At 43.9% G+C, this 25,678-nt stretch overlaps 1 protein-coding gene across 2 annotated transcripts in view; it reads left to right on the top strand.

Moving 5' to 3' along the window:
* Positions 1-3,625: 3,625 nt before the first annotated feature.
* LOC113437582 (protein argonaute-1) overlaps positions 3,626-25,678 on the top strand; it is a 67,579-nt gene continuing 45,526 nt past the window's right edge. Inside the window, exon 1 of one of the 2 annotated variants that reach the window (XM_026702656.2) lies at positions 3,626-3,793. In XM_026702656.2, the coding sequence (XP_026558441.1) occupies positions 3,769-3,793 (25 nt within the window). In that variant the 5' untranslated portion in view covers positions 3,626-3,768. The remainder of the gene's footprint in view (positions 3,794-25,678) is intronic. The other variant, XM_026702657.2, reaches the window with a different exon arrangement.

Raw genomic sequence — 25,678 nt, 5'->3', positions numbered from 1 at the left:
GGCATTTGTTGCCAAATGTTTTTTCTTCGGTGTGCAATAAAAAAGCTTGTCTTTTATTTTTGTTCTAAAACCAGTGTGCTACTGATTAGATTCCTGGTAGAAACAAGGGCATGAAATTGAATTTTAAATAATATTATTTGGATGCCCGACTGTAAACCAAATAACTGAGAAGTTGAAATTTAGAATATTTAAGAACCAAGTCACATATTGGATAAGAAGCAAAGAATGTTGTTAAATATAAAGTAAACATACTTGTGGCCTTGACTTTGATGGCATTTGCATCAATATAACTGTAACCCGAAATAATTTTTTTGTTATGGCTAACCTAAATAAGTTATCAACTATGTGACCTTGGCAGTCAAAGTAAACTCTAGGCAGAATTTACTGAGGAAGACAATTGCAATAAGCAGCGAACTAATTCATTCTCTTAGTTCATAATGTGCATGTAACTGGATAATACTTATTTTGTATTATATTTTACATTTGCATGCTACATCTCTCCAGAGAGATAACTTACCTTGGGCAAGATAAGACCAAGAGAAATCTTGGATAAAAATGAGTAAGAATATAATGCATAATAACATCAACAGAAATAGTCGACCAGTCTGATGATGAAGGGTACATGGTCTTTTAAGCATACTTAAAAAAGATTGTTTTGCCCCTCCCTCTAGTAATATAAAATTTTAAACTAATCATAATGAGAAATTGTAGTAGCTTGATGACACACAAAATGAAATCCTGCTTTACACAATGCAAAATTATACATAGTATGATTCTCACCCATTTTGATTGTCTCCAGCCAAGATGTATTTGTGACTACACCTGTTGGTTTTTACCACCCATTTTTGGCACTTATGCTATGCAATCTTAATGCAAAGATTAACAGATAATCTATCACTCAGAGATGCAACCAACCATATTTCTGGGCTAAAGTGGTTGAGGTAACCATAGACAAATGTAAGTGCCCATTTTAAAATATACCCTGATACTTGTACATTTGATTTTAAGCTCTGCTTATGACTTAATGTGAAGCAAGCCAAGTGATTTATCCGGTAAATTTGGGTTACGCAGAACAGCTAACTTTTTAAAGACTTTGCAGTGACCTCTGAACCCCTTTAAAAGTGTGCCCCCGAAGTCAGAGTGGCAGCTTTGATGCATGTTCAAAGCCCTGTCCTTTTTAAAGTGTGCCTTGAAGCATCAAGAACAAAGCAAGGTTTCAACAGCCATCTTGGTATTTTTTTTCCGCCCCTATGGCAGACCCTCTGTGGGCACTCAGAAAGTTATAGTAACCGTCTCCTCCTGGAAGACATTGTCCCTTGAGTTGAGGTACATCCCAACGTGATAAAGATGACCAGCCTTGTCCTCTTCAAGAGAGACTGGACTTATTTTAGAGCAACTATGATAGGCTTAGTTTTAGGGGTTAGCATCTTTGTTTCTAGTTGTATTTGTTCTACAGATGGATTTTGTGATTTCCTCCATGTTTGCATTCCTGATGTTGCAAGCCAGCTAGAATCAGAAGAGCTAGCACCATAGAGGTGTCCAAAAAACATGGTCAACAATCTGAATCAGCTGCATAATTCAAGCTAGCCCAGAGTCTAAGAGTTGGGCAGCATACACATTTGACAAAGAACCTTAGTTGCCAGCAAGGTTTCCAATGTGGAGACTCGCTCCAAGAAATCCATGGTACTGTACAGGAGGGGTCTCCAACCTTGGCAACTTTAAGACTAGCGGACTTCAACTCCCAGAGTTCCTCAGCCAGCTTTCCATCAGTTTATTTGTGCAAGCCAATTTTCACTCATGGTGGTCACTCACTGACAGCCCGCTGAGGCATGTAGATCTTGCACACACACACACACCCAGGCTTCCTGTATGGGTTTTCCAGGTAAGTGTGGCTGGAGGGGACAGACACCCCACCCTGGTCAACAGCCAGGAAATAATCAGGGACACACAAAAACCAGTTTCAACCAAACACTGAGGCACCACAGGTTCTTTGCATTACAGATAGTCCTCAATTTATGGCTACCATTGGGACTAGGATTTCTGTCGCTAAGCAAGATGGTTGTTAAGGGAGTCATGTCTAATTTTACCACATTTTCCCCGTGTTTGTTAAGTGAATCTTGTGGTCATTAAATGAATCTGGCTTCTCTCAATGACTTTGTCAGAAGCTGTCTGGGAAGGTTGCAAATGGTGATTCCATTACCCAGGATGCTGCAACCACCATAAATACATACCGATTGCCAATCACCTGAATTGTGATTGTGGGTATGTATGTTGTGGTGGTTGTAAGTGCAAGGACAGGTTGTAAATCACAGGTCACTAAATGAATGGCTGCAAGCTGAGGATGACCTGGACATGGAGACCCAGTGGTTTTAAAGCAACAGCAAAACATCATTGATTGCAACATTATATTTGCTCTTTCTGACACATACACATATACACACACTCACCTACATTTTAAGTCAGGGTTTCTAAACTTGGTAACTTTGAGACTTGCTGGACTTCAACCCCCAGAATTCCTCAGCCAGCAAAGTTGGCTGAGGAATTCTGGGAGTTGAAGTCCAGCAAGTCTCAAAGTTGTCAAGATTGGAAATCCCTGTTTTAAGTCTTGCTTCCATTCCCCATGCTGGTTGGGAAATTCTGGGAGTTGAAGTCCACAAGTCTTAAAGTGGCCAAGGTTGGAGACCCCTGCCCTAGATGGTTGGTTGGTTGGCTGGCTGGCTGATTTATTTATTAGAAGTGAATGCCAGCTTTTAAAATAGCATTTCTCAACCTGAGCATCTTTTAAGATGGGTGGACTACAGCTCACTGTGGAGTGGTCCACATGCTGGTTGGGGACTTCTTGAAATCCAGCCATCTTACAAGTTGAAAAGTTTTTTTAAAAAAGGTTGGTTTAGAAGGAATGAATTGCAAAACGAATCAGGAATAGTAAGAACAAAAGGGTAAAGAGTAAGTAAGAGGGAACGGATTGCAAATCTCAACCGGGAAGAGAGATGAGAAAATTAAAAAAACAAGCATAAAACGGACTGACTCGAGAGGAATCAATGGTGGTTTTGGAGGACAAGAAAGGAGCAGAAAAATAAGATGAATCCTCTTGGTGTAAAGATCACTCAAAAGTTCCCTTTCAGAGTCCAATCCGAAGCAAGACATAGGCCCAGAGAGTATTTTTCAACGTGAAGATGGGTGGACCATTTCCCAGAATTCCCCAACCACCTCGGGAATTCCCCAGGAATTCTGGGAGATGACGTCTCTGAGGTTGGGAAACCCTCGTGTAAGAAGCTCCTTTTAGGGACGTTTCCTTTTCTTACCTGGAGATATTAATTTCTTCGGCTCCCGATTCCCTAATGTTTGCCTAATGCTGCTCCCTGGAGGTGGGTAGAGCGGGGCTGCCTGCATCCGTTCCCAGCCCCGGGCGTTTTGGGGCCGGAATTCTCTCCTGACGTCTCTGGGGCCGAGAGCATCTCTCCTCCGGCCTCGGAAGTGTCGGCTCTTTCGAGACTTCCCCTCGTTTCCTACCTCTTTGCTTCGCTCCTCGCCTCCCCCGCCCTTTCCTCCCTCCCTCCCTCTCTTTCCCAGCCTGCGGCGGCGCTGGTTGGATGGGCTGCCGCGCAGGCGCAATCCCGGGATCCCGGGCTCGTCCCGAGCAGAGGCTGCGGCTGCGGCGGCGCCCAGGTCCCGGTGCGCCTTTGGACGCGGGTCTCTCTCTCGCGCCGTCGCAAGCGCGCCCTCCTCGCCCTCTCCCCGGTCCGGGGCGCCGCCCGCGTGGATGGGATGGACGCGGGTCCCTCGGGAGCAGGTACCCTTGCAAGGAGCCCGGGAAGGGCCAGCTCAGAGGGCAGCGTGCAGCGGGGGGGGCAGGATGCAATCGGTCCGGGCGACTCCGGGAGCCCGTGCAATAAATGAGGGCTGGAGAGGGGGGGTCTCTCCAGAGGAGCAAGAGCGACCCGGGATTTTGCAAAGGGGAGGGGGCTTCTGGGCTCGGGAACCCGGGGAGGGGGCCTTGGGGGCGCCGGGGGCGAGGGCCAGGGTTGCGGAGGGCGCCAGGTTGGTCGAAGAACAATGGAGGCGAAGGCGGCGGGATGTGGGGCGGGTGGGGGCTTGGGGTGAAAGAGGTATCGGGGCAGGCGGTTTGCAACGTTGGGGAGGGGGGCTGAAGGCGAGGCGAGGCCCGAGCTGGACGTGAGGAGGGGGCCCACGTTTTGGGGGAGTCTCTTAAGTTCCAGCAGGCTGGCTCGTGTGGTGGGGGGCGGTTCTGCGAGCCAAGGAGGGCAAGGGGCTGGAGGGCAAGGGAGGCCTGCGAAGAGGAAGGGGAGGCCACGTGAATCTTGCAAAGGGGGCTTACCAAGAGCCGAGTGGGGTCAGGTGGGGAAGATTTTCTGGGGCCGCGGGGCTTGTTGGAAGCAGCGGGATGGGGAGGGGCTCTCCCGAAAACTCCAAACTTGCATTTGGGAAAGCCCTGTGGTGGAAAAGAGGGTTTGAGATTGGCTGAGATTGCAGATAATTGGGGGGGAAGGATGCGGGGCTGCATAAAAAAGTGATGTGCAGAGACAAAATTGGGGGGGGGGCAAAGGGGGCCAGGCATTGAGATGAATCCAGAACAAATGGGGAGGGAGCAGGGATCAGAAATGGGTGGGTGGGGGAATCGTTTCAGCTCTGTGGAAAGGCTGGGGTAAGCGAGAGAGGTGGGCTCAGCCGGAGAAGAGGCTCTTGAAGCATCAGATTTGTGGGAGGGGGAAGAGGAATGTGTAGCCTCTGAGTACCAGGTATGCAAGGAGACAAGGTTTATGGGGGACCCACAGCTGTTTTGTGGAAGTGGGGTGCAACCCAGGCAGCCAGGGAGCAGTCTATGGACAAGCTTGGATGAGGAGAATAAGTCTTGGCTGGTAGGTGTGTTGGAGAGAGTAAACAACCCTTGGACAGGACACCTTGCTACTCATCAGCCCTTCTGGAGGTGGAAAGAAAGAGAATTTCCCCTGGTCTTGAAAGGGGGAATCCCCACGCGCTTCACACGTCCCACCAGAGACTGATGTATCTCTTTGCAAGGGACACCGAGGCCACTCCTGGCACCGGATGAGATCCGTGTCAGGTCCCTTCTCACCTCCCATCTGCCACTAAGTCGCAAGGACCGGGCTCCTAAGCCAAACGGAGTTGGCACTCAACAGATCCCACCTGAGGTTCCAAGCTAGAATGAAATTTGTTGTGGGGTGATGCCTTAATATGGAGGATGAACCCAGCAGCCTGTGCTTGAGTGCACATGGCAGTTTAGTGTGTAGTAGGGATCCAGCTTATCAGTGCACAGTCTAGTGAATGAAGGTACCACTTTTATTGAAACTAACACCCCCCCACCTGGAATTCTCTGAAAGGTTGGGATGGTAGACCATCAACTTGGGAAGTCTCGAAACGGTTACTTCCAAAATATCTGCAGGTACGTGGTGGACAGTAGTTTTTAAGGAGAAAACCAGGGTGGATAAGTGAGAAGACAGAGAGTGGTTCACCTGTGGAAGGTCTTTCTGGAGGTGTGGGGGAGAAATAGCTGTTTGAAAGGTCAATGGAAAGAGGCACCAGGGTTCCTTGGAGGTTCGCTGGGGAAATATCAGAGAGGCTTCGATGCCCAACTTGCATCAACGCTGTGACACGTGTCTGAAAGGGGTGTGCAGACGGGTAGGTTCCTGTTGGGACAAGGGGTGCCCAGAGCAGGGGGTGGGTTGCCTTCTCTTCATCTCTCTCCTATTCCCAAGTAGAGCAAAGGGGTTTGCAAGACTCATCATACTCATCCTACCTGGGAGTAAATGTAACAAAGTAATGGTGATGGAAAGTAATTGTGACTTAAAGAGGGGAGGCTCAGGGCAGGAGCTGGGGGAGGACAGTGGGGTTTTTTCTTTTTCTTTGTGTGCCCAAGCCGTGACCTCCACGGTTGTAGGAGTATTTCTTTTTTATCGCCTCTTTAAAAAAAAAAAAACCGGAACCAGCATCCTCCAGATTTCCTCTAAAGAAACTCTGCCCCCAGCATTTAGGAAAAGATGAGAGCGTGTGTGCTTTTTGAAACTTTTTCAGAAGAGGGTTTTTCACTGTCACTACGTCTGTGGAAATTCTCGTTCATCCAGGTTGTCCCAGAGGTGCTTTTCCCGAAGGCCACCGGGACTTCCTTGGTTTTTCTTCCTTTGAAAAAGTTTCACTTCTTATCCAAGAAGCTTATTCTTCAGAAATTTGGGTTCATTGTCAGGGATTCAACCTATGGCTCTTAGGCTCTTAGTGTAATGGGTGTATTGTCTGTGGTTTTGAGAGATTTGTGAGACACTGGCAAACAACTTTGTGATTTTAAACCTTCTTGTCTTCGCTAGAGGCCAGTTGGGATGATGACTCTGGGAGTGATATATTGCACTAAGACCAAGATGGCGAATCTATGCCACGCGTGAAGCGGCATGCAGAGCCGTCTCTGGGCATGCCAGCCATCGGCCGTTGCTCTTCCTGGTTCCGCTGCACACAGGCATGCCAGCCGGCAGGTCTTTGTGCGTGTGGGAACGCTGAAAACCAGAAGACCAAGTGGCTGCGCGCACCAGGGAGCTCCTCTTCTGGTTTCTGGTGCGCGCGCACTCCTTTTTCAGCATTCAGTGCCAAAAAGTCTGCCACCACTGCACTAGGCCATACTACTAGTTGCTTGGTTCTGGCTTAATGTCCTATGTACAGATAGTCCTCAATTTACAACAGTTCATTTAGTAACCATTCAAAAGTTACCACAGCACTGAAAAAGGTGATATGACCATTTTTCACAGTTACAACCTTTGGAGCATCCCCGTGGTCACATGATCAAAATTCAGATGCTTGGCAACTGACTCATAACAGTTGCTGTGGCCCAGGGTCACATGATCCCCTTTTATGACCTGATAAGCAAAGCCAAGGAGGAAGCCAGATTCACGTAACAACCATGTCACTAACTTAATAACTTCAGTGATTCACTTAACAAATTTGGCAGGAAATGTCGTAAAATGGAGCAAAACTCACTTAACAACAAAGTTTGGGCTCAATTGTGGTTGTAAGTTGAGGACTACCTGCAATGACAACTCTGGTGGTTGTAACCCTATTGTGAGAACTTTGCCTGTTTAGGTTTATGAATTTATTTATGGCTTAAAGCAGAAGACTCCAAGACTTGGCAGCTTTAAGATTTGTGGACTTCAATTCCCAGAATTCCCCAATTCTGGGTGTTAAAATCCATGAGCCTTAAAGTTGCCATGGTTGGATACCCCTGGCTTAGAGTGCTATTTGTGAGCCTTGGGTCACTGGTGGCTTAGAAAGCAAATTGTGTGGTGAAAGTGAAGCAAATGATGTTACCCATTGTGGTTTTCTAAATATGGTTTTTAGCTTGGTGTAGTATGTGAACTAGGCCGCTGTAATAACACTGCTTTTGAAAGCTTTCAGCTGAACAGCAAATTATGTAAATGTGTCTTGCATTTCAAGCACAAACAATAGTATTGTGGTACCTTAAGAATGAAGATTAATGTGGTCCATGCATTGTACTACTGTGTTATATATGATGGTTTGGTAACATGGCTCAAAGTGTTGTGTGTGCACTTAGCCATTGTTACTTGACATGTTGTAAACCTAACTGATTATGCCTCATGCAATAACCTGTTCTCAAGCCAGCAATGGTTTGGAATCAGCTGTGGGCCAGATGCCTTGCTGGGAGAAGTTATCTAAGCTACACGGAAGGCAGGAGGGTTAAGAATAATATATGTAAGATTCTGAAGCTTTACAGTATTACAACTTCCTAAAACGAATGTGTGTACCATCCCTTCAGGAGTAAAATGCATGGCTTCATTGGGATTAGCGTGGAAGAAGAAATAAATACATCACTTTTAATAATGTCACTGTAATCTGTCTATTGCAGGCATTCTAAAACTTTGTGGCATTGCGGTTGTCTATTTGGGTGTCTATAAGGAAGCAATGCCTGGAGTGGGATGCTTCCGCTGTGCATATCCAAATCTGGGTCGACTTTTTATTTTAAAGCAACCCTTCCCCTCAGTCTTAAATTGCTTGAGACAACCCAGCCTTGAACCACAGTTTCAAAATCCCTGGTAAATGTGGAATGGAACCACATTTCTTTCAAGTTTGCAATGAAGCCACAGATAGGAAAATGTAGAACTTTTGGGTAAATTCATGATCTGTTACATTTTGAAGACTGACTAATCCGGGGCAGATATCAGTTTACGACCACAACTGAACCCAAATTTTATGTCGCTAAATGAGGGGCATTGGTTAAGTGAGCTTTGCCCCATTTTATGACCTTTCTTGCCATAGTTCTTAAGTAAATCATGGCAGTTGTTAAATTAATGACACTGCTGTTAAGTGAATCTGCCTTCTCCGTTGACTTTGTTTGTCAGAAGGTCGCAAAGGGTGATCACATGACCTGGGGATCCTACAACTGTCATAAGTATGAAGCAGCTGCTAAGCATCTGGATTTTGATCATGAGACCGTGATCCAAATTCATGGGGATGCTGCAAAGGTCCTAAGTGTGAAAAATGGTCGTAAGTCGCTTTTTTCAGTGTCATTGTAACTTTAAAGATGAACTGCTGTAAGTCGAGAACTCCCTGTAAATCATATGATTTAACTATAGCAACTAGTAATAAGGCTACCAGCTCTTTGTCCAGATGGGACAAGTGTGTGAATGGCCATCTGGCCACCTCTAATAACCGCGGGGCTCTTAATGCTCTCTGAGCTTTGTTATTTTCTTGCAGACGTTTTCATTACCCGCTAGGTAACACAGTGCTGGTGATAACGTAGCACTGATGATGTTGCCTAGTTTGGCCATGAGATGTCTCTAAGAAAAACACCAAGCTCAGAGAGCTGCAAGGATCCTACAGGTCAACCCTGAGCTTACAAAGGTTATTTTTAATCGGGGCATCTCTAATAAGTAAGCATGGCCCCTGACTCGGTGGTCTAGGGGATCTTTGTCTAAAACAGGAGTGTCAACTCTTGTCGTCACGTGACGTGTCGCGACTTTTCCCCCTTCGCTAAATGGGGGGTGGGGGTGGCCAGCACGTAACGCATCCAGCCTGAGGGGCTGCGAATTTGACGCCCGTGGTTTAAAATGAACATCCTTTCTCAATTGGCAAAGGTTAATGAACATGAATGGAATGTTGAGTTTAGGAAACAGCTTGCTAATTTGGAAGCAAGATCCAGGATGAAAGGATAGACCAGGGGTCCCCAAACTTGGCAACTTTAAGACTTGTGGACTTCAACTCCCAGAATTCTCCAGCCAGCTATGCTGGCTGGAGAATTCTGGGAGTTGAAGTCCACAAAGTTGCCCAGTTTGGGGACTTCCAGGATAGATAGTTGGAGCTGTGTCTTGTTTTAAGTTGGTTGGTTTTTGTCTTGATTATGGGTAATTTGCATATGGGAATGGACCCAGGGCTGCTTCTGCTTTGATGTCTTGGGTGATCCTTGTGTCAGCATTGATGGTCCGTACTTGCAGATAGCTTCCAGTCAGTTGGAAGAATATGTGGGTTTCATGTACAGCTGTGATTGATAATTTTAGGAGTTCAGGTTGACCCAAGCCATCCCTGGATCTGTTTTCTCTCCCCCTCCTCCCCTCCAAATATTTTTCTTTTGGTCGCCACGATCTAAAAAAGGATATTGAGCTTCTAGAAAGAGTGCAGAGAAGAACAACAAAGATGATTAGGGGACTGGAGGCTAAAAACATAATGAAGAAGGGTTGTATTAATTGGCAGGGGTGGGATTCAAATTTTTTAACAACCGGTTCTGTGGGCATGGCTAAGTTGGTGGGCATGGCTTGGTGGTCATTTGACTGGCTGGGTGTGGCCAACTCAATGTCACTCACATTGAGGCATGCATCTCCTCGCCTGGCCTCTCAAGACTGCGGGGATGCTGCAAGTGTGAAAAACGAGCATAAGTCACTTTTTTCAGTGCCATTGTAACTTTGAATGGTCACTCCACACAAGCAAAGTACCAGCAAAGGAGGGGAAAAAAACCTCCAGAGACATTCCTGAGACAGGAAGTCTAGTCTTGCCAAGAATGTAATAAGGGTCAACGGAGAGGCAGTTTCTATAAGCAACACCAGAATGTTTCTTTCCTGCCTTCCTTACAGGATTAGGCCAGTAATTTCTTCTAACAACTGGTTCTAGTGAATAGGTGCAAACTGGTAGAATCCCACCCCTGGTAATTGGGTATGTCTAGTTTAATGAAAAGAAAGACTAGGGGAGACATGACAGCAGTCTTCCAATATCTCTCTTCTGCCACAAAGAAGAGGGAGTCAAGTTATTCTCCAAAGCACCTAAAGGCAGGACAAGAAGCAACGGGTGGAAACTAATCAAGGAGAGAAGCAACTTAGAACTAAGGAGGAATTTCCTGACAGTTAGAACAATTAATCAGTGGGACAACTTGCCTCCAGAAGTTGCGAATGCTCCAACACTGGAAGTTTTAAAAAAGATGTTGGATAACCATTTGTCTGAAATGGTGTAGGGATTCCTGCCTAGGCAGGGGGTTGGGCTAGAAGACCTTCGAGATCCCTTCCTTCCCTTCTTGTTCTGTTCCGTTCCGTTCCGTTCTTTCTCATTCTATTCTATTCTATTCTATTCTATTCTATTCTATTCCATTCCATTCCATTCCATTCCATTCCATTCCATTCCATTCCATTCCATTCTTTCTCATTCTATTCTATTCTATTCTATTCTATTCTATTCTATTCTATTCTATTCTATTCTATTCTACTAAAATTGACCTCCCAAATCTATATGATACAGTAAGTACTGTATAAGGATAGTTTATTAAGCTTGTCTTTGACTTCGCTGTCAAAGATTCTGAGTGGTTCACAGCAATGATAGAAATTATAAAGAGGTATTATTTCTTGTGGCAATCATAACTTTTATCCTTATGTTACTACTGTTTAACACTGCTTCCTTTTTTCATGGGTGTTTCCTACCTCTCGGAACAGTGTTTCTCAAGCAAGTTTAAGATGTGTGGATCTCAACTCCCCCAATTCCTTGGCTAGAACACCTCTTAAAAGTTTTAGAATCTGCTGTGTAGTGATTCTTCAGGCCTATTTTGTCCTAGGATGGGAAATACAGGTAATCCTTGAATTACGACCAAAGTTAAGCCCAACATTTCTGGTTGCTAAGTAAGCAAGACTGTTAAGTGAGTTTTGCTCCATGTTACGATCTTTCTTTCTTTCTTTCTTTCTTTCTTTCTTTCTTTCTTTCTTTCTTTCTTTCTTTCTTTCTTTCTTTCTTTCTTTCTTTTTTTTTGTAAATTTTATTTGAGTTTTCACAAAGAGAAAAAAAAATACAAATAAAACATCTTTTTTTAAAGTAGCGTAATCCCGCGTTACATTTCTTCGTACAGACACAAATTCAGGTTCATGCTCATTTTTATATTCTATTCCATATCTTATTACTATTTTACATTTTCTGCATAGCTTCTCCCCTCTTTTAATTTTCTCAATTTTATTTTAATTATCTCATCTCAATTCAAATCATTGTATTTATATTTTTTGTCTGTCCTGTTTCAATGATCTATTATCTTTTCTTATTAAACAAAAATTCTCCTGTAGGTCCTGATTGGAGTATGATGCCTTTATATCTTTTCCCTAAAGTTGTAACATTCAATATAATACATAACTTCCATTCGGATTCTGCTTGGTACATTCTTAAAGTACACACTGAATTCTTAAAAAAAGAAAAAAATATAAATGCATATGATTAAAACAACATTCCAATTCAATTCTATCAATATTAATATTAAAGTCTTAACATCTTTAACATTACTTTTCAATTAAATATACTTTTATGGGAACAATTATAAGCTTTCCATAGTTAATTCCCTCCCCTCTTCACTTATATTTTATAAAACATTAACTAATTAAAATGTTCCCGTTCCTTCCTAATTCAATTTTCTCATTTTATTTCACTTATTTTATTCACAAACATTTCACTAAATTACACTAACTATCCCTCATTTTAATCATACATTGTTTCCAATTTTCTAAAGTTATTTCTATTACTAATATAACAATACAATCTTATGTACCTTTACAGAATCCCTTTTTCAGTTAGATTTTCACCCATTATCTCTAAATAGGTCCTGTTTATATCTTGCTCCAGTCCTTTGTAACTTCTTTTCCTTTCCTTCTTCCATCTCTTCTTCTCTCTCCCCTTTTTATCCCCTTGTCTCTCTACCTCTATTTCTCTCTTCTGTATTCCCCTTTTCTGTTGCTTTCCAGTATTATACTTATTTTTTGAATTATTTTTCTTTTCTTTGGTTGTTTTTTTAAGTCTTAAATTCTCCATTCTCTTTCCCCCCTTTTCTTTTTCTTTCCCACATAAAATTGCTTGTTCATTAAAGATGGCTTTTTCTTTGTCCCAGTCTTCTTGTTTTGACGTCTTTTCTTGTTTTTTTCTCATAGTTCCAAATCTCCATTTCTAAGAATTGAAAAATGAAGCCAATTCTTGTGCATCTTCTTTGTACTTTTTAAGTTCCATTTTCAATTCATCCAGAAGTGGTGCCATTGTATAAATTTTTAAACAACCACCTGATTGATTTTAATCATTCAAACATAATAACCAAGAATCCAAAGATCACCAAATAATCCAAATACATGCAAGCTGTTTCTTTTTTGCCCTTTTTTCCCCCACTTTCTCTTCCTGAGATTCTTTTTAATTCCAGGCAGTCTCCTCCCTCTTCCAGAAGCCAGCTGGGAAGGTCGCAAATGGTGATCACCTGACCCTGGAATTCTGCAGTTGTCTAAAATACAGACAGCCCTTGACTTACGATCACAATTGAGTCCAAAATTTCTGTTGAGTGAGGCCTTTGTTAAGTTAGTTTTGCCCCACTTTACGACCTTTCTTGCCACCGTTGTTAAGTGAATTACCGCAGATGATAAATTATTAAACTGGTTGATAAGTGAATCCCCCATTGATTTTGCTTGTCAAAAGGTTGCAAAAGGGGATCCCACGACCCTGGGACGTTGCGACCGTCGTAAGTATGAACCCTTTGCCAAGCGTCTGAATGTTGATCAATGATCATGGGGATGCTACAAAGGTCATCGTACGTGTGAAAAATGGTCATCAGTCCCTTTTTTTCAGCGCTGTTGCAACTTTGAACGGCCACTAAATGAAGTGTTGTAAGTTGAGGACTACCTACCTGTACATGCCAGTTGCCAAGGAATGTTGATTATGTGACTGTGGGGATTCTGCGGTGGTTGTAAGTACAAAGGACGGATTACAAGTCACTGCCATTGTGACTTTGAATGTTAGTTAAACGAATGGCTGTAAGTTGGGGGACAACCTGTATATTCAGGAAGTAAATCTAATAAATGAATAAACTCTGATTAGAATTGTTGATCCAATGGAACAATTCGGATCAATTTAGAGCAGGGGTGTCAAACTCCATTGCATTGAGGGCCGCATCAGGGTTATGTTTGACCTTCAGGGGCCAGGGTGGGTGTGGCCAGGGTGGGTGTGGCCAACTCAATATCACTCCTGTCGGGGGTGCCTGTGGTGGCCCAAGCGCTCTGCCTGCAAAAATGGGCTCCCAATCTCCATTTTCGGTTGCAACGGCCTCCTGCAATCCTCTGCCAGTTAAAGCACAGCCCTCCCAAGCTCAGTTTTTGCTGGCAGAAGCGCCGTGGGCCAGTCCCTCGCTGTTTTTCACAACGGCCCCATGGGCCAGATCTAAGTTACCCCACGGGTCAGATCTGTCCCCCAGGCCTTGAGTTTGACACTGCCGATTTAGGAGGCTCAGATTGGATTTTTCTGGTATAGGATGGAAGTAAAATCGAGGGGCCTCAAAAGTCTTTCCAGATGGAGGAATGGCTTCTGAATCATCCCTCGGATTCAGATAGGCCAGTTTGTTTCAGGGAAGCTTCAGGCCTCCCCAACACTTCAGGATCCTTTTCTACCTCTTGGCAAATTTTGCTAGGCCGAAAAGAGGCATTGCATCAGCAGGTTGGTATTTTAGGACTGGGGGTGGTGGGTGGGGGAATCTGCTTTATCTCCTGACCCTGTTGCCGGAGAGGCTCATACCGGCTTCCCTTGAGGTGGTGCCCTTGGCCCTAGACCCTTGGCATTTAATTCCCATAGCTTCCCACTCTGCCTATCAGAGCAAGCTGTAGATAGCAGAAGTTAAAATTCCCGTGCCTCTGGAGGGCATTGGGCTTTTCCCTACTGCCTTAAAAATATGTTTTAAGCATTAGAATGAAGTGCTCTGATTTAGTAAACTCGGGGACGTGGGAAGGACTAGACCAGCGGTATCAAACTCCATTTCATTGAGGGCAGCATCAGGATTGTGTTGGACCTCAGGGGACGTGGGGTTGGGGGTATGACCAAGGTGGACATGGCCAGTTTGTTGTCCCTTGTCAAGGTCCCATTTTTGCCTGCAGCAGCTTCCTGCAGTCCTCTGCCAACGAAAACGGAGCTTGGGGGAAGCTGCCAGACTCCGTTTTTGCTGCAGGAAGCTATTAGTTCTGAAAACAGCACCCTCCCAAGCTCCGTTTTCGCTGGCAGAGACACTGGCAGAGACACTGTGGGCCAGTCCTTTGCTGTTTCCAGAGTGACCCCACGGGCAGATCTAAGCATTCGGTAGACCAGATCCAGGCCATGGCAGAGGTGGCATTCAGCAGGTTCTGACCAGTTCTGGAGAACCGGTAGCGGAAATTTTGAGTAGTTCGGAGAACCGGCCAATACCACCTCTGACTGGAGATTTTACTGTATCCTTCCCCTGCCACGCCCACCAAGTCACGGCCACAGAACCGGTAGCAAAAAAATTTGAATCCCACCACTGTCCCATGGGCCTGGAATGTGACACCCCTGGACTAGATTAAACCAAACCTGAGAAAGAATCACTTTCAGTTTTAGGTAGAAACCAAAGCGCCAACCCTGGTTGCTTTGTGAAGGTTGCTGAGGATAGTCCACCATTCCTTAGTGGCTTCTGACTTAAAAGATGATATGTCCCAACATTTTCCAGCCTGGTGAGACCCAGCTTCTAGCTTTAGGTTGGTGGATTCATCTCGTTTTCTGAATCTTCATTCAGCCTAGGAAGGAACCAAAGTTTCAATTAAGGATCCTGAACTCTCTTTAATGATAAGCCCCAGCGGAGTAGAGTGCATTGAAGGGTTGGAGATCCCTGGACTTCAAGTCTGCTTATTTCAGTCCAGGTAAGGTCACCAAAGGCTACCTGTTCCTCTAGCACAGTGCTGGTTGGGGAATTCTGGGAGTTGAAATCCTCAAGTCTTAAAGTTGCCAAGTTGGGGACCCCTGGTCTAAGGACTGCAGGAGTTTGTTGGATGAGATTACTAACTTCTCAACCCAACCCCTCAATAGGAAAGACTTTTCAAGGGTTGGCCTTGCCTTCTGCAAAGACTGAATCTTTGTTCGAATTCTATTTTCCTATGAGAATAATGTTGATTTGATTTTTAGATGATGAGAATATCGGCTTTGAAGAAGGGACTTAATTTAAAAAGCACAAGTTTAAGAAAAAACAATGAATCTTTTTAACACATCTTGAGAATTGTTCTTAGTCATTTATCCTGGCCTCCAGAGGAGAATTTGCACAATTCATTAAGTCATCACATGGTTTACTTAGGTTTTGCTTAACCCAATGTGTGAATAGTTTTTTATTTTATTTACAAACCATCATTCATGAGTTTGTGGTTATTTATAGTTTTTAATGTTCCATCTTGTGGCTTGGGGTTCAAAGATTAAGTGTGTGGTGTTATTTTATCCCCAATCCCATGATGAAGCTAAAAGAGAATTACTGGTCCAAGTAGTTCTATGAGTGTGGCAACTTTTCCTAATCCATGTGCAACCTTCTACATTATATTGTGCTGGTTCTCAAAGTGTGTTATATGAAGCTTTATTTGCAGATTGGCTTCAGTGCTGTCTCCTCTGTGGGTTAATAGTCTGCCCAAATTAAAGATGTGAAGACTCTGGAAAAAATGGAAAGGTAGAAGAGAAGATTTGTAGCTCAGGGTTGAAAAGAAGCGCCCTTGGTTCTCTCTGAGCTTGGTTGTTTCCTTTCAGACATTTCATTACCTAACTAGATAACACCATCAGCACTGATTTTTGCAAGAAAACAACCAAGCTCAAAGAGCACCAAGGACCCCACAAAATGGAAGGAACCAGAAGATACCTTTCCCTTTAGGGGAAAAAAAAATCCTAATTCTTGATTTCTGAGACAAACCAGAATCATTAATTGGGGTTTGTTTTGGATTGTGGCTTGTGTTTAGTTTGAACAAACTATTTCTGGCGATATCATAACTAGTTTAGCTGCTTTCCCTGGCCAATATGTTTTTTTCCTAGTACATTTGGATTTACAAGGATTCTTGTGGTTTCCTGTATCCAAAATGTCAAATAACATAACATTATAATTTTGACAAAAACAAATTCAAAATACATCCAAAAATAAATAGTCCCCCATTGCTTAAAAACAAAAACCGGGAATCCCAATTCAGAATGCAGAACAGAATCGATGTGAGTGAAAACGCTTTTGCTTGCTGCTGAAAAGCCGGCTGAGCAATTAGTTTGTTCTCCCTTGGTCAAGAATTCCAGGGGATGTAGATAGCAAACAAAAAAGCTCTTTTTTCTTGCACTCACCTTACATACGCCAACTAGATTATGGTGTAGGGAAGGGTTCCCAACCTTGACAACGTTAAGATGTGTGGACAGCCCTGCTGGCTTGCAAATTTTGGGCACTGAAATCCACATAGCTAAACGTTTCCACGGTTGGGAAACCCTGGTGCAGAGAGAGTTTTCCCCAGAAGGTAAACCCTGGAATAGAATAGAGCTGAAAGAGACCTTGAGGGCAGGGGTGGGATTCAAATTTGTTAACAACCGGTTCTGTGGATGTGGCTAAGTTGGTGGGTGTGGCTTGGTGGTCATGTTATTGGCTGGGCGTGGCCAACTCAATATCACTCACATCGAGGCACGCATATCCTTGCCTGGCCTCTCATGACTGTGGGGATGCTGCAACAGTTGTAAGTGTGAAAAAGGGTCATAAGTCACTTTTTTCAGAGCCATTGTAACACTGAATGGTCACTCCACACAAGCAAAGTACCAGCAAAGGAGGGGAAAAACTCCAGAGAAGTTCCTGAGACAAGAAGTCTAGTCCTGCCAAGAATGCAGTAAGGGTTAACAGAGAGGCAGTTTCTGTAAGCAACACCAGAATGTTTCCTTCCTGCTTTCCTTACAGGATTAGGCCAGTAATTTCTTCTAACAACTAGTTCTCCGAACTGCTTAGAATATTAACAACCGTTCTAGCGAATAGGTGCGAACTGGTAGAATCCCACCCCTGCATGAGGGTCTTCTAATCCAAACCCCTGATCAAGCAAGAAATCCTATACCAGTGATGGCGAACCTTGGGCACACGGGCCACATGTGGCAGGCAGAGCCCTCTCTGGGGGCACACGAGCCGTCACCCCAGCGTGCGCCTCCTGCTGCCTAGTTGATATTTGGGTCTCTGCCATGCATGCACAGGAGCGAGGTGCATACGGGAGATGCGTGTGCATGGATGGGAGGAGCGTGGGGGTCATGCACACAAACGTAGGGAGAGCGCAGGGGATCATGCATGTGCAGGGGTGGGGTGAGTGGGGTGGGGTCACTCACGCATTGCATTATGGGTGCAGGCATCATTTCAGACAGTGGCTGTCCAGTCTCCTCTTAAAAACCTTCAGTGATGGAACATTCACAACCTCTGAAGGCAATTAGTTCTTCCACTGGTTAATTGTTCTCAGTGGTGGGATTCAAAATTTTTTACTACCGGTTCTGTGGGTGTGGCTTAGTGGGCGTGGCTTGGGTATGGTGTGGCTTGGTGGGCGTGGCTTGGTGGGCATGGTGTGGCTTGGTGGGCGTGGCTTGGTGAGTGTGGCAGGGGAAGGATATTGTAAAATCTCCAGTCAGAGGTGGGATTTTCCAGTTCTACGAACTACTCAAAATTTCCGCTACCGGTTCTCCAGAACTGATCAGAACCTGCTGAATGCCACCTCTGGGGCAGGGCCAGTCAAAGATGGTATTCCAAACTACTCAAAATTTCCGCTACTGGTTCTCCAAACTACTCAAAATTTCTGCTACCGGTTCTCCAGAACTGGTCAGAACCTGCTGAATACCACCTCTGATTGTTCTCGCTGACCATTTCTGATGATCCTCGTGTGAACTAGAACTTTTCCAAATGATTCCTAGAAATCAGGTTCATAAGCTGTTGCATTACATTTACTTTCCAAGCCAGGGGCTCTGCAGGATATGGTCAAAAAAGTCAAGATGGCAGCTACAATGGCATAATCTACACTCCACAATCACCTAAAAATAAAGCCAAACACATTGTTGATCGCAGCCTGCAAACATGCCTTCTTCCAAGGATCAAGAAAGGGGTTTCTCTCCTTTTATTTTTTATTTCTTTAATTTTTAAAATAGACTTTATTTACAAAAGATTAAAACATGAACAAACATACAAGTATGTAAAAATAAAAAGAATATAAATAGAACAATAAACATATTTCTATTATATTTGATATGAAGATTGATAGCTCATAGTAAACAGTAGTAAGTAATCATTGGCAAGTATTCCTTATCCCTTATCAATTACCTATTAATTAATAAATATATTATTCTGCTATTACTATTGGGTTATAACTGTATTGGTTAATCGAATGGAGCCTTCATAATATTTATATAATAGACAAGAAGCTTGAAATCGTTATTATTATGCATTCAGTATATACAACTATAGTATGTGTCCTGGGTTCATTTATCCTGTATACCTTTTTTCTTGCGCTCTACCCAGCTGTACCACTTATCCCAGACCAAGTAATACTCTGACTTTTCCTTCCCATTTAATTTGAGTGTGAGCCTCTCCATTTCGGCGCACGCGTAGCTTTTTTGAATAATAATGTGTATTGGCGGTACAACGGGGTTTCTCTCCTTTTAAAGCAGCATTCTAAAAATGTTGTGTTACCCTTTCCATCCCTCGGAACTTCCTGGCTGATGAGCATGGGACTTGTAATCCAACAGAAGTGAAGCACATTGGTTGGAAGACGGCTTGGCTAAAGAATTGCCGAGGGTTTAGAAAACTGGCTTTAGATTCCTACTTAGGAGAAGAACCCAGTGAGTTTAGCATGAAAAAACCCTACTTTATTATTTGATCCAGCGTAGAAGGAAAGAAATCCCCACTGAGGATAAGGCTATTAATAGCTACAGTACTAGACTTGGGAGCTATATTTTGCCCTGGGTATCCTAGACAGCGTGCTTCTGAATGCCCGTGGCTGGATGTGTGCCCCAAAGTGCAATTTTCATTCATGCTTTGTGAGTTAATTTCTCAGGGCCCCCAGCTGTCCTCCCCTGGAAACCAGGCTGGTCTGGACAGGAGAAAGACGAGATATATATATAAATGTTCGAATACTTCTCATCCTCTTTCCAATGGGCCTGACATTTACCTGAAATTTCAGCTCCTTCGCTCCCTTCCCTCATGAAAAGACCATGATTCTTCCAGCAATCATTCGAATGCACCTCTTGTTAATCTGACCAGTTGTTGGTTTTTAATGCATTTCACAGGTGTTTTTGTTTAGTTTTCTTTAAATCAGAGGTCTCCAAACTTGGCCACTTTAAGACTTGTGGACTTCAACTCCCAGAATTCCTCAGGCAGCCATGTTGGCTGGGGAATTCTGGGGGTTGAAATTTACAAGTCTCAAAAGTTGCCAGGTTTGGAGTTCTCTACTTTAAATACAGCACTGATGGTTGAAAAAGCGTCTCTTGATGTCCACCGTCATCCTGCTACTGTATATATATATATATATATAGTTATATATATTGGGGGGGGGGAGGGGGTGTTATTTAAATAAAGAGAAATGCTCCCCCATTTGCAATTGGCTGCCCCTCCCCAATAAAATGATTATTTTGAACAAAATTCCTGCATTATCTTCTAGTTCTAGGACATCAGAGTATGGAAAAAAACAGAAGAGACCTTAAAGAGTTTTTTAGTCGAACCCCCTGCTGACGCTACACATTCTAGACCAGGGGTTCCAACCAGGGCTGCAAAACGATATTCCAGGAGATGCAGTTTAGAAGTTTCAAAGTTATAGTGTATGTGTATAATTATATGCATATAATTATTTATTTTCTAAGGGGTGCGGGAATATATCGGAAGCATTGTAGAGGTGCAGGGCATAGGAAAGGTTAGGAACCCTGCCTGTTCTAGACAAATGGCTAGTTTATTAGCCAAAGCATTTTAACAATGGACAATATGTAAAATTCAGTGGGACTTATACGAACAGATGCACCAAAGTTGGTTCTGTATGGAAGCTGCTTCTCTCAAAGATTCGTTTGGAAGCCAGTGGGGCAGCGTCTTCAGTGGATTGCTGAAATCTCACCTTAGCTCTCTTTGTGCAGGGTAACCTGCATCTGTCTGTGTGTGTGTGTTTAAAAAATGGGATTCTGCCCTTGAAAACGCAAATGCAAGAGCTAGAAGTGTTCGCAGCTGCTTGCCTTTCCTGGGGAAATGGGGCTGGGGTGGGGAGGGCTTTGCAGGGCTGGGCATAAGACGTGATACCCATCCCGGGGACTGTTTAGTGTTTGTTTGTTTTTTGGGGGTGATGGGAAACTCGGCCTTTGTGTGAAGTTTGCCAGAGCAGATTGAGGCGCTCATGTGATTAACGGCATGTGTTAGTCATGGGCTAGCTCTCCCCCCCCTTTTTTTTTTCCTTTGGGACCCCCTTGTTTTGCCCTCCCCTTCACATAATTTATTGTAACAGCAGGACAGTGTGTGGGAGAGCCGGCTTGGACGGAGAGGAGAGGGCTCCCTTCAAAAGCCCGCCGTGAAAAGAAGCGCATTCTGGTGTCTGGGAGCATCCATGCATCTCCTCCGCCGCCCCCTCTCCCTCTTTCTCTCCTCCCCACTCTGGATTTTGCTGCGGGCTGTGCAGGATTATATAGAGGGGTTGGCTTCGTGTCTCCCTAACTGTGTGGCTCACCCGGTTAGCAAGAGATGTAAATCTAGCTGACAGCTGTTAGGGAAAAGTCCCAAAGGTGGTGGGTTTTTTTTTCCCCAAAAAGGCAACTGAACTTTCTTCAGTTTTTTTTTTTTGCTTTGCTTCGAAAACATTTTGCTTCTCATCCAAGAAGCTTCTTCAACTCCTGGATTGGATGAGAAGCGAAACATTTTCAAAGAAAAAGAAAAGAAAAATAAAAACCAAGGAAGTTCAGCTGTCTTTTTTTTTGGAGGGAGGGGGAAGCACCTTTTGGACAACCATGACCGGGATATATTGACAATCTCCCCATAGACCCGTGGAAGGAAAGGCGTGGAAGAAGGGGGTTCAACCCTGGTTTCTGCACTTTTCCCATCCCTCTTGAGTGGGAAGTTGGAACCGGCTTCCCCCTCTGAATGCTGGTTTGGAAATCCCAGGTCCTTCTGTTGCAGCTGCTTTGCAAATCCATTATGTGGCAGCAGAAAAGGCCCCCAAAGACCCCTCCTCCCCCGTTTCCCCTCCTTTGAGGCTCATTCATTTGCATGACAAAGGGGGGGACTGCTTTGGGGTGGGGGGGGGGTGGGAGTATGCAAAGAGGGCCCCTACCCACCGTCTCCAGGCAGAACAGAAAAAGTGGGGGTGGCGGGAGAAAGGCTCCCTGGGGTGGGGCACTGGCCAGCGTGGATTTATAAACCAGTCGATAGAAAAACTCTGCGGGCCTGTTTACTGTCTGTGGCTAACCCTGTGAATCCAGCTGATGTGGTTTGCAAGCTTAAGGCAGCATTTCTCAACTTCAGGAAAGTTACGATGTGTGGACTTCCAACTCCCAGAATTCCCCAGCCAGCATCCTTTAATTGTTGTTTATTCAGCAAACCATGGTTTCCAAAATGATGGTTTTCCATAATAGTTAAAATCAATTGGGTCCATGACTCAGTTGAACTACACAACTTTGAGTTTGTGGCCTAAGTCCTCACCAAGTCCGCCATCTAAGTCTTCACCAGGCCGGCTCCTGCTTATCTTCCAAACCCACAGAAGATCTAGCTATGGAGACGATGGATTTGTTGATGGGATCTATTTGTGGTTGTTCAGTAAATCACAATTAATCCAAACACAGTGTAATATTTTGTGTAAACACACCCAGTGCTTGTATCTACAAGCTTCTTTTGGGCAACTTCCACTTCCTCTAATGTCCTTTCATTCCTATGGCTGCCCTGTTGACAGACTGACTACCGAGGCCCGGAGGATACGGAAAGAAGGCGGAAGAACACGAGGACACTGCACAAAATATGCCACTGCTGATGCAGCCTTGTTGTCATCTTGCTCTTATTCCAAGACTTTTCTGCCTCTCTAGAGTTGGATCTTGACCTGGGTGGCTACACAAACTTCTCTGCTTTTACTATCATGAATCTTTAAGGAAGCAAATGGTCCTTTGCTTAATCTTGTGAAGTAAGAACAGTGTGTTCTGCTCCTAGCGTGTGAAGCACAGAGTTGGTGAGGGAAGATGTGGTATTGTGGAATTCATTATCTTTTTTAAAAAAAAATTTATCACAGAGGCTTTACTATATTCTTCCCAGTAGACGAACCACTGAGAGTTTCTCGGTTGCAGCAGAATATTGTTCAAATACCATAAATACGAAAAACAAATCATTTGAATGGACAAGGTTAACATGTTTTGACAGCCAGCAAAGATTTCCCTGGACATTTAACTTCAAAGTTTGGTTGTTCCTACTTTCCTTGATGGTTGAGAACTTGCTGCAAGTTTTTAAAAATGGCATTTTGACCCTAAAATTCTCCCATACAAAGTTGGAATGTCTTGACTTCACAGGAAGTGGGAAACCAGCAATCTTTTTGATCTTCTTTACCGTCTCTTTTCAGGAATTTGTTATACTTGTGTAATGATTCTAGACTTGGTCTCTTTAAGAGCCCATTGCTAGTTCTCCTTCTGGAAATCTAATTTTCCTTGGAGATCTCCAAAGCTCACATTTGATCTCCTGGCCTCTTCCCTCCATGAATCATGTTCCATATACAGTATCTTCTAGAAGAAGAGAACGCTGCTGCAAATTTTACAAGGATGGGATTTAGCTGTCCAAGGAACCTTTTCCATGCGTGTCTATGGAGATCCTCAGTCATCCAGGTCCTGGCTGTCACAAAGGTGCTTTTTCAAGAGGCAACTGGACTTTTTAAGAAATTCTTGAAGACAATTTGTTTCTCGTCCAAGAAGCTTCCTCAGTTCTGACTCAATGGTGGAGGGAATCTTCTCATCCTCCATCGTTCAGTCAGAACTGAAGAAGCTTCTTGGATGAGAAGTGAAATGTCTTCAGGGATAAAACGAAGTCCACCTGCCTTTTTGAAAAACAATCTTTGGGACTTTTCCATGTATTTTTTGAATGTCCTGAAAAATTTCATTAGCCAGTCATAGGACTAGGTAGGGATTTTATGACTGAGTAGATAAAGTCTTCAGTCTCCATTCTCCTCCTTTTTACGAAGCCAATCTTGATCACACCACGTGTGCATAATGCATTCATTGGAAGAAGCAATTTGTATGCCAGAACTCTTGTGTTTCTGGTCCTAGAAACCCACTGGAGAGTTGAATTTGATAGCTTGTTTTCTGTATTTAGGGAATGTAATATGCTGGCATTGTAAGACAAGTGTTACATAAACGTATTCTTTTCTGAATTCTTTTCAAATCACTTCAGGAAATAAAAGCTGAATAACAATATTTGGATGCTTTTCATAACCGTTTTATGTACTTTTTAAAATAGAAATTGTTTTACGCCCCCACCCCCCCACCCCACGGCCTTTCCCTTTTTTCTAAAGCTTTTAAAAGAAAAGAAAATAAGGCCAGGCATGGGAGGGGTAATGACTGAAAAACACTCCTTACCCACTTCTGATTTCTTTATTTCTTCTGGCTTGGATTCACATCTAATTAAGGATGAGCACAATCCATAAAACCAGACAATGGTGGCTAATTCAGCACACTGTGGTTTAGTAATGACTAACCCGTCATTAAACTGGAGATTTTCTGGCACATGAGCTGGCCAGTAAATCCTTCTTTTGTACAGACTCTTGAATAAAATCCATAATAATACTATTATTACTATTCTTCTTCTCATCTTTCCTATTACCTATTTCTTTATCTTCTTATGACCATAGCTTTGTTGCTTGTATCTTATGATTTATATTGTTTTATTCAGCATCCTAGGATGATTTATGTTGATTGCTTGATAAGTATCCTATGACTCTTTTAAGTGTTGTATCTTACGATTTCTGATGAATGTATGCTATAATGATCATGATTATCACTTGTTGCTTGTATGTACACTGAGAGCTTATGCAGCGGAGACAAATTCCTTGTGTGTCCAATCACACTTGGCCAATAAAGAATGTTCTATTCTGTTTCTCTTCTCTCCTCTCTTCATTCCCATTCTTCTGTTCTGTTCTGTTCTGTTCTGTTCTGTTGTTCTACTCTACTCTACTCTACTCTACTCTACTCTACTCTATTCCTTATATGGAATGTCCCCTCATTTTTATCACCATCACAATCTTGTGAGGCAGGATGAAAGCAGAGGGTGATGTGGCTTCACTGAGCATGAAGAATCCATTAGTTGGGAGGTGTGGATGAAGAAGGCTTGAGTTGAAATGCATGAACGCTGGTCATTAAACCGGAAGGGGCAGTCACCCGTTGTGCATGGCTCGAGTCTAGTCTGCAATCCAGATTCTATTCCAGATGAGCTGTGTTGGGTTCTTGATTGACAGTGAGCTTAGTTGCAGATACTTCATTACAAGGAGTCCTCGTCTTACGGCCAGTCGCTTAGCGATCGTTTGAAGTTACAACCTACCTGTGAAACAATGGAATTACAACCCAGTTTCCAAGTTCCAACTGTCCCCCAGCCCTGGTCACGTGGCTGCCCACGTCACCGCCACATTTATGGCAACTTGCAGCATCCCACACGTCCCTCTTTCACGATGGTTTTGCGGAAAACCAGCAGTTACTTTGCTTAACAACTGCCAGGAAAAAAAAAGGGGGAATGAGAAATCAACCAGTTTATGACCATCACTGCATGACGATTGTAATGGGCAAGCTCCATTAGGTGAATATGTTGAGAACTACTGTGTCATGCCAGGGAACATCCTCACAGCATTGCGTAGCGCACGGGCTCAGCAATTCAACCCCGAGTCACGGATGTTCTTCTCTGGGCTGTCTGAGCTCTGCCTGGGAACCTTCAGCCAAGTCTTGCTAGGCGGCTTAAGGGTCTGCCGGTCTGTGACTGGGGAAGCTGGACAGACAGACAGACAGACGGGCTGGGCTGAGGCCGAGGCTGGCTCCAAGTCCCTCAAGGAGCTTTGCGGACTCGAGATGGATCTGAACTTGAACTTCCCTAGTCGGTCTCAGGTGTTTTTATCCCCCAGCCCTCCTTCCTGAGAGGGAGGGTGCTGAAGTTGAAAAGGGGATGATGTGATTTACGGCTACTGTCCATTTCAAGTCTTTTATTACTTGCTGGAGCAACTGCATTGGAGAAAACAGGTGCTGTTTATGTCAAGGGAGCCGGTCAATCCCAGGGCAGCATTTTTCAGAGGTGGCAAATCATCCCAACAGGTTGGAGAAAAGTGGCTTTTGTCTTTGTTGAATGGATATCCTGCCTTCCCTCCAGAAACACAGAATAGAGGATGCACAGAGCGCTTCCTTCTCCAATTTTATTTCTCTACTGTGAGGAAAATCC

The sequence above is a fragment of the Pseudonaja textilis genome, chromosome 10 (assembly GCF_049901715.1).
Source record: "Pseudonaja textilis isolate UNSWEBS1 chromosome 10, rPseTex1.2, whole genome shotgun sequence".
Lineage (NCBI taxonomy): Eukaryota > Metazoa > Chordata > Lepidosauria > Squamata > Elapidae > Pseudonaja > Pseudonaja textilis.
The sequence above is the reverse complement of the archived record's forward strand: the minus strand, read 5'-3'. Positions and strand labels throughout refer to the sequence as shown.